General features: G+C 51.2%; 1 protein-coding gene across 1 annotated transcript in view; it reads left to right on the top strand.

The window, feature by feature from the left end:
• Positions 1-9,665, top strand: part of LOC133358579 (loricrin-like) — a 17,328-nt gene extending 7,663 nt beyond the window's left edge. The window contains exons 2-6 of the mRNA XM_061576947.1: positions 2,479-2,593; positions 6,666-6,854; positions 7,876-8,064; positions 8,426-8,712; positions 9,572-9,665. Coding sequence (XP_061432931.1) covers positions 2,479-2,593; positions 6,666-6,854; positions 7,876-8,064; positions 8,426-8,712; positions 9,572-9,586 — 795 coding nt within the window. The 3' untranslated portion in view covers positions 9,587-9,665. The remainder of the gene's footprint in view (positions 1-2,478; positions 2,594-6,665; positions 6,855-7,875; positions 8,065-8,425; positions 8,713-9,571) is intronic.
• Positions 9,666-10,106: the final 441 nt, after the last annotated feature.

Raw genomic sequence — 10,106 nt, 5'->3', positions numbered from 1 at the left:
ACCCCACCTGCCCCCACCCCCTGGCTAATGATCCCAACTTCCGTTCCGTAATCGCTGTTCAGTTTCGTGTCCTCGGGATTTAATGAAGGTCGCGCACAGCCTTGATCAATCCACAGCTGGATGAACAATCATCATAATAATGTACTAGTACACTACACTATAGGTTTACACTATACACTAGTGCACTACACTATACACTACACTATACAATACACTAGTGCACTACACTATACACTACACTATACACTAGTGCACTACACTATACACTAGTACACTACACTATACACTACACTATACACTAGTGCACTACGCTATACACTACACTATACACTAGTGCACTACACTATACACTACACTATACACTAGCGCACTACACTATACACTACAATATACACTGGTGCACTACACTATACACTACACTATACACTACACTATACACCTAGTGCTGTACTAGTATACTACACTATACACTACACTATACACTATACACTAGCGCTGTACTAGTACACTACACTATACACTACACTATGCACTACACTTTACACTACACTATACACTACACTATACACTACCTATACTTACACTACACTATACACTAGTGCTGTACTAGTACACTACACTATACACTACACTATGCACTACACTTTACACTACACTATACACTACACTATACACTACACTATACACTAGTGCTGTACTAGTATACTACACTATACACTACACTATACACTACACTATACACTACACTATACACTTTACTACTATACACTACACTACTATACAATACACTACTATAACACTACACTTTATACTACACTATACACTACACTATACACTACACTATACACTACACTATACACTACACTATAAACCAGTGCTGTACTAGTATACTACACTATACACTAATGCTGTACTAGTATACGGTGGTGGTGGGTGGTGGTACTGGGCAGTTGGAGGCAGTCGCCCTCCAGCAACAACGGAAGGCTGAGGAGCGACGCTCACAACAACGAGCCGAGCGCCGGTCGGATAAATTTGCAGCAAGTTGGCACAGTAGGGGGCACTGGTGGTGCATCTACCGGTCATCTCAGTCAAGCCAACCCATGGCACCACCTGGGTTTTTCCCGTGACCTCCTGCACCTAAGCTGGCCACAGTAGGGGGCACTGGTGGTGCATCTGCCAGTTATCTCAGTCAGTCAACCCATGGCACCAGTTGAGGTCTTTCCCGTGACCTCCTGCACCTAGCCTGGCACAGTAGGGGCACTGGTGGTGCATCTGCCAGTCATCTCAGTCAGTCAACCCATGGCACCACCTGGGTCTGTCCCGTGACCTCCTGCACCTAGCCTGGCACAGTAGGGGGCACTGGTGGTGCATCTGCCAGCCATCTCAGTCAGTCAACCATGGCACCACCTGGGTCTGTCCCGTGACCTCCTGCACCTAGCCTGGCACAGTAGGGGGCACAGGTGGTGCATCTACCAGTCATCTCAGTCAGTCAACCCATGGCACCTGGGTCTGTCCCGTGACCTCCTGCACCTAGCCTGGCACAGTAGGAGACACAGGTGGTACATCTGCCAGTCATCTCAGTCAGCCAACCCATGGCACCATCTGGGGTCTGTCCCGTGACCTCCTGCACCTAGCCTGGCACAGTAGGGGGGGGGTACAGCTGTTGTGCATCTGCTGGGTCTGTCCCGAGACATCCTCCTGTCAGCAAGCCTTCGACACTAGCCTCAAAGTGCACCTAGCCTGGCACGGGTGCCGTGGTGACGTCACCGTGGTGGTATTGGTGGTGGCAATTCGTTGGAAGTTGAAATAAAATTCAACAAACTGGGGAGGGGAGGGGGGTGGGTACAACAGTTGCCAAGACAAAGTTTGAGTTCCACTCGTGTTTGTGTGACCATCGTCCACGTGGTTCGCGTCTTCATGTGCGTCGCTCATCTCACCGCTGTGTTCGCTCCCCCGCCCTCTCTCCCCCCTCCTCCACCACCACCTTCCCATGTGCTCTCTTCCTCCATACACGTGCGTTGCGTACGTGTGCGTGCGTGCGTGTGTGTGCGTGCGTGTGTGCGTGTTTGTGTGTGTGTGTGCGTGCATTCATACGTTGGTGACACACGCAATACACACACACACGCGCACACACACGCACACACGCACATGTACACACACGTACACACACACGTACACACACACGTACACAACACGTACACATACACGTACACACGTATACACACGCACGTACACACACACGTACACAACACATGTACACATACACGTACACACGTATACACACACACGCACGTACACACACACACGCGTACACACACATGTACACACACACGTACCACACACACGTACACACACATGTACACGCACACACACATGTACACACACACACACGTACACACACGTCAGAGTGGGGGTGGTGGGGAGCCGGGCAGAGTGGGAGGGGGGTGCTATGGGGACCCGAGCAGTGCGTGGGAGGAGGAGGTGGAGGAGGAGGTGGAGGAGGTGGAGGAGGAGGAGGTGGAGGGATCGTCTGGGGACGAGTCTGTCTTCACCGATTCGATCCGAGAACCGCCTGGCGATCTAAGACACCAAGGTGCGTGCATGCCGGCAAATCAGCATCACCATCATCATCACCATCATCATCATTATCATCAACATCAGCATCACAACCATCATCACCAGCATCACCATTATCATCAACATCAGCATCACAATCATCGCTGTCATCATCATCACCACCACCACCACTATCATCATCAGAACTACCACCATCACCACCACCATCATCACAAACATCATCACTATCATCACCATTATCACAATCATTATTATCAACGTCAGCATTACAATCATCACTATCATCATCGCAATCATCACCATAATGAACACTACTATTATCACCACCACCATCATCACCAACATAATCATCATCACAATCATCACATCATCACCACCAACACCATCATCACCACCATCATCACCACCACCATCATCACCATCATCACCGTCACAATCATTATCATCAACATCAGCATTACAATCATCACTATCATCACCATAATCACCACCACCACCATAATCACCACCACCATCATCACCACCATCATCACCACAACCACTATCATCACTGCCATCATCACTACCACCATCATCATCACAACTACCATCATCACCACCAATATCATCATCACCGCCACCACCATCATCATCACAACCATCATCACCAACCCATTCCCCATATTCTTGGTTCATTCTGTAAAGTCACGAAGAAGGGAAATAATAAAATAATATTTTTTTTACATAATAAAATAAAATTCTCACGACGTTTCGGCCACAACGCAAGCAGCCGTCCTCAAGTGAAGAAACAGCTGTCGGAAAGACAGCGTCCCCGTCAACCCATACGGTTTATTCTGTATTCTTGTACAAGGAAAGTGAGTTTCCAGGGCGATTCGGCGTACAGACATTTCAATACGGGGCAAAAATAATGTGTCTTTGTTTGTGTTTCTCCCTTGCGATGGAACTTTGTAGGGTGAACGTTGAGATGTATAAAGGGCACGGGGTGAGCACTAAGGTCTGAGTTGGTTTCTAAGAAGGTCCGGACACTCATAAGGGGTTGACAGATATGAGAGTGTGGGTGAGTGTGTGGGTGGGTGAGTGTGTGGGTAAGTGAGTGTGTGGTAGGGTGAGTGTGTGGGTGAGTGTGTGTGTGTGAGTGTGTGGGTGAGTGAGTGTGTGGTTGGGTGTGTGGGTGAGTGTGTGTGTGAGTGTGTGTGTGAGTGTGTGGGTGAGTGAGTGTGTGGTTGGGGGAGTGTGTGGGTAGATGAGTGTGTGTGTGGTTGGGTGAGTGTGTGGGTGGGTGAGTGTGTGGGTGAGTGTGTGGGTGGGTGAGGAGTGTGTGGATGAGTTTGTGGGTGATTGTGTGGGTGAGTGTGTGGGTGAGTGTGTGGGTGAGTGTATGGGTAAGTGTGTGGGTGGGTGAGTGTGTGGATGAGTTTGTGGGTGAGGTGTGGGTGAGTGTGTGGGTGAGTTTGTGGGTGAGTGTGTGGGTGAGTGAGTGTGTGGTTGAGCGTGTGGGTGAGTGTACTAGTGGTGAGTGTACTCGTGGTGATTGTCGATTTGTTTGCATTTCTCCCTTGCGATGGAATTTTCTAGGATGAACGTTGAGATGTATAAGGGCCACGGGGTTGACCAATACGGTCTGAATTGGTCTCAAATAAGGATAGGGGCACTGATAAGGGGTTGACATTTCGATTTAAAGCTTTCGTGACTGCAGGGATTCATCTTCTTGGTTCTTTCGGTAAAGTCACGTAGAATGGAAATAATAAAAATAAAACATAATAAAATAATTCTCACGACGTTTCGGCCACAACGCAAGCAGCCGTCCTCAGGTGGAGAACAAGTCTGTCGGGGAGACAGAGTCAGACGGCTGCTTGCGTTGTGGCTGAAACGTCGCGATAATTATTTTATTACGTTTTATTTTTTCATTACTTCCATTCTACGTGACTTTACCGAAAGAACCAAGAAGATGAATCCCTACATAATATTTTATTATGTTTAATTTTATTATTTTATTATTTCCATTCTACGTGACTTTACCGAAAGAACCAAGAAGATGAATCCCTACATAATATTTTATTATGTTTAATTTTCATTATTTATTATTTCCATTCTACGTGACTTTACCGAAAGAACCAAGAAGATGAATCCCTACATAATATTTTATTATGTTAAATTTTTATTATTTTATTATTTCCATTCTACGTGACTTTACCGAAAGAACCAACAAGAAGGGGTTGACAGTTTTTTTGCCAACGACGACGAAGACGACGTTGTTATTGCGAATGCGGTGTTAGTGATTGAGCACGCACTCGCTGAGTGTCCATCCCAATCGCCCGGGCTCACTCCGTCTGTGATGATACCTCTACCTGCGCGTTCCGGCATGCGCGTCCCGTAGAGACCCCCCCACCCTCAGGGATGAAGCCATGTTGCAGGCGCGGGTGGGTTGATTCTAGTGTAATAAAGGACTCTTTCACTGTGTCTGTCTCCGTTGTTCTTTATCTGGGTTCTTACAACTTTGCCCCGCACGGCCCTCGCTCAGAGTCTTCTCCACCTTCCGCTCGGCAGCCCTTCTGCTGCCGTCGCTCGCGTAGCCTTTTCTCCTCGCTCCCGATGCAGCTCCGCTGCTGGCTTTCCTCTCAGCCTCTCCGCCAGGGGCGGTTTCTTCATTAGGGCGATTGGGCGACGCACCACCAATGTCATTCAACCACAGAGTCACGCTAGCCGTCACTGTCAGCCTCTGGATATAGTCCAATCAGCGTCATGTCACGTTCTGTGGAGTACCGCCTCTTTTGGGGCGATTTCACTCCGGCTGAGAATCGCCCCGAGTGGCCCCATAGACTTACATTCAAAGATGTTTTTTTTCGAACGGGGGCGCTCCCATGCATTCTCTATGGCTTCCGGGAGGGCGAGCCCTAACGTGCTTACGTCATCATACGTGTTTACGTCATCATACGTGCTAACGTCATCATACGTAAGCACGTTTCATCCAACAATATAATTTATCGCTACCTAGTGGAATCTTTAATAAAATAAACTTGAGTGGTTTGTTTTAATAGTGAGTATATAAACAAACAAGATGTATTGTAAGAGTCACTTTATTTTTCATTAATATTAAAGAAGTGAAGTTGCCTTTACATGCTTAAGCTGTTAATTTATTCATTGCATGGGTGGACCTTATCCTTATCAATCATCCAGACATTTGCCCCCCCTGAGAGATTTTGCAGGAGCCGCCACTGCTCTCCGCCCTTATGCAGTCTCTCGGCTGCTCTCTCTGCAGCCCCACTGCTGCTCTCCGTCCTTCCCGTGCCCGGACACCGCTGGCCGACGGTGCCGAGTCCCGTCCTGTGGCGATCGCGCCACTCTCCACCCTCTGCCCCGCGTGGCCTCCTCCCGTCTTTATTCTTACACTCTCCTCCCGTCTCTTCCGGTTCCCGCCCTTAAGAGCTTTCCCTTCTCCCCCACGTGACCTAACCCCTCCCCCCGTTACGTCATATCCACGAGGCCGTTTACGCCCGCATTACACTAGGAACTTGAATTGTGAGAAGAGACAAGACGTTGGGAAATGAGTGACAAACGGTGACTCACCAGTGACTCACGGCCTACCCGTACCCGGCCGCACCAGGGTCGCAAACGGGTACCTGTACCCGTACCCGGCCGTACCCGTACCCTAACCGTACCCGGCCGGGTACGGGTAGGGTACGGGTATCGGGTACCTGATTGCGACCTCTGGGATGAAGCCACATTGCAGGCACGGGTGGGTTGATTCTAGGAACTTGAATTGTGAGAAGAGACAAGACGTTGGGAAATGAGTGACAAACGGTGACTCACCAGTGACTCACGGCCTACCCGTACTCGTACCCGTACCCGGCCGCACCAGGGTCGCAAACGGGTACCCGTAGCCGGGTATCGGGTAGGGTACGGGTATCGGGTACCCGGTTGCGACCTCTGTGCTGTGTGTTCGAGCTGAGGGGCACCCCCAGTGGCAGCCGTCTGATCGCAAGCCGCCAGCGTTCAGCAGCTGATCTCCGCGTGTGGCGTGCGTCACGCCTTCCCTGCCACTCACCCTCCTTCGCACCCCCTCCCACCCCACCTTCTCGCTGTACCAGGCAAGGTGCACGCGGCGGTGGCTGGGCGGCCGCGCGGCGGTGGTGGCGGTGGTGGTGGCGGCGGTGGTGGTGGTGGCGGTGGTGGCGGCTACTACTCATCGGACAGCGCCGGCAGCGGCAGCTTCAGCGCAAATCTTGGGTTCAAGTACCGTCCCTCGAAGCGTCCGAAAGCCAAGCCCTCCCTCGATGGTACGCACGTACCCCACGTGCCCGTACCCACGTGCACGTACTCACACGTGCATTGGCTTCTGGTTGCCGCACGAATGATTTACAAATGAACCATCGTAATAATATCCTCGCTTGCTGATCTCAAGAAGCTATGAACCCGGCTTTTCACTCCGGTCACACGAAATCAACTTGGAACTCACTCACTCGCTCATCATCTCACTCACTCGTAAATCCACTCACTCGATTACCCACTCACCCACCATCTCACTCATTCACTCACTCGTTCACTCACTTATTCACTCACTCATCCACTCACTCATTATCTCACTCTTGGTCTCATGACCCCTCACCCTGGTCACATGAAATCAACTTGGAACTCACTCACTCATCATCTCACTCACTCACTCATCATCTCAGTCACTCAAGTTATGCACTCACCCACAATCTCACTCATTCACTCATTCATTCACTCACTCATTCACTCACTCATTTACTCACTCATTCTCTCACTCTTGGTCTCTTGACCCCTCACTTTGGTCACATGAAATCAACTTGGAACTCACTTCCTCATCATCTCACTCACTCATCATCTCACTCACTCAATTACGCACTCACCCACAATGTCACTCATTCATTCACTCACTCAGTTCACTCACTCACTCATGGTCTCTTGACCCCTCACCCTGGTCACACGAAATCAACTTGGAACTCACTCACTCGCTCATCATCTCACTCACTCGATTACCCACTCACCCACCATCTCATTCATTCACTCACTCGTTCACTCACTCGTTCACTAACTCATTCACTCACTCATCCACTCACTCATTCACTCACGCATCATCAACGTGTAAGTTGAAGCCTCACTCTCTTGGCTGTCCTCCTACAACCCAATTATGCTGATGATGCTGATGATGCTGATGATAATGATGCTGATGATGCTGATGATAATGATGCTGATGATGCTGATGATAATGATGCTGATGATGATGCTGATGACCCCTCTGCCCCCTCACCCCCCCTCCCCTCCCGGCGTCGCCAGACCTGCCCCTCCCCCCCGCCCCTCCCCCACCGGTGGGCACGTGCCCCCCAATGATGACGACGACGGCGATGGTGGTGGTGGGCGGAGTGGGGGGCTCCCTGGAGCGAGGCGGTGGGTGCGGTGACGATGGCGAGCGGAGCCTGGAGGGGCATTGCGGAGCCCCCGCGGACAAACTCTACGGCCTGCACGGTACGCGGGGGCCGGGGTCAAGGGGGGGATATAGGGTCACGGGGTCACGGGGTCATGAGGTCATGGGGATACGGGGTCACTGGATCATGGGGATACGGGGTTATGGGGTCATGGGGTCAGTGGGTCACGATGGTATGGGGTAGCTGGGTCAATGGGTCATGGGGTCAATGGGTCATGGGGTCACTGGGTCAAGGATATATGGGGTCACGGGGTCACGGGGTCATGGGGTTATGTGGTCACTGGGTCATGGGGTTATGGGGTCATGGGTCATTGGGATATGGGGTCGCTTGGTAATGGGGATGGCTGAACGATAATGGCTTTAAGATACCGGGGGATCTTTGTGTCTCTGTGTCTGGCGTAGAAGCTCCACCTTACTCCCGGCCAAACTTCCCTGGTGGTGGTGGTGGCTACGGTAGTGGTGGTGGCTACGGTGGTGGTGACTACGGTGGTGGCTACGGTGGTGGTGGTGGTGACTACGGTGGTGGCTACGGTGGTGGCTACGGTGGTGGCGGTGCCACCCCAGGTTTCGGCGCGGGACCGATGATGGGGCCTCGGCGGGCACCGTCCGGGAGGTCGTGTGGGCACGCCGACGCTGACGCCGACTTTGTGGAGGTCGCGGATGAGACCCACGCCGGCAAGCTGTGCTACGTGAGCACCCCCCCCCCCTTGGTGATGGTGGCTAGGAGATGTTAACTACCTCGCCTGGTGTACAGGAGGTCGTGGGTTCCATCCAGACCCCTGACGCCTGCTGCTGTATATTTGGAGTTTGCGTGTCTCTCTCTCTCATCATCATCACGGTGGCTAGGAGATGTTAACTACCTCGCCTGGTGTACAGGAGGTCGTGGGTTCAATCCCGACCCTGACGCCTGCTGCTGTATATTTGGAGTTATGATGGTGAAGAGATTAGTCCACACATTTTGCTGTGATGATGATGGTGAACAGATGGATATTAGTCGGGACACTTTTTCTGCAGTGCCTTCTCCTGGCGAGCCAGAGTAACAACAATCATAACAACAACAATCATACCAACAGCAATAATCATAACAACAACAATCATAACAACAACAATCATAACAACAACAATCATAACAACAACAATCAAAACAACAACAACAATCATAACAACAGCAACAATCATACCAACAACAATCATAACAACAATAACAACAATCATAACAACAGCAACAATCATACCAACAACAATCACAACAACAACAATCATAACAACAACAATCATAACAACAACAATCACAACAACAACAATCATAACAACAACAACAATCATAACAACAACAATCACAACAACAACAATCATAACAACAACAACAATCATAACAACAACAATCATAACAACAACAATCACAACAACAACAATAACAACAACAACAATAACAACAACAACAATACCAACAACAACAACAACAACAATAACAACAACAACAACAATCATACCAACAACAACAACAACAACAGCTAACACTTGTGTCCTATTCCTTCTTGTCTGCAGGCCGACATGAGGTGAAGCTTCTTGCCGTTTCGTCGTGACGACGTTTTCTAAGAAACTGACCCCCATCTCCCCCCCCCCCCACCATAGCCCCCCCCCCACCACCCCCCCCCCCATCGCCCCCCCACCATCGCCCCCCCCCACCATCGCCCCCCCCCCCCCACTTAGCCCCCCCCCACCACACCCCCCCCCCCACGACATCGACTTCCCAGCTCTAACAACGCCACCCAAGCCGCACGCTGCCGACTGCCTCGCCTGCGACAATCACCGCGGCCGCCTCGGTGGTGGTGGTGGTGATGGTGGGTGGTGATGGTGGTGGTGGTGGCAGTGGTAGCGGTGGCGGCGGTGGTGGAGTTGGTGGCGGTGGCAGTGGTGGCGGTGGTGGCGGTGGTGGTGATGGTGGTGGTGGTGGCGGTGGTAGCGGTGGCGGCGGTGGTGGAGTTGGTGGCGGTGGCAGTGGTGGCGGTGGTGGCGATGGTGGTGGCGGTGGTGGCGGTGGTGGAGGTGGTGGCGGTGGCAGTGGTGGCGGTGGTGGTGC

This window comes from Lethenteron reissneri, chromosome 62 (genome assembly GCF_015708825.2).
Source record: "Lethenteron reissneri isolate LAM-NWPU_2019-01 chromosome 62, ASM1570882v1, whole genome shotgun sequence".
NCBI classification, from domain to species: Eukaryota; Metazoa; Chordata; class Hyperoartia; order Petromyzontiformes; family Petromyzontidae; genus Lethenteron; species Lethenteron reissneri.
The sequence above is the reverse complement of the archived record's forward strand: the minus strand, read 5'-3'. Positions and strand labels throughout refer to the sequence as shown.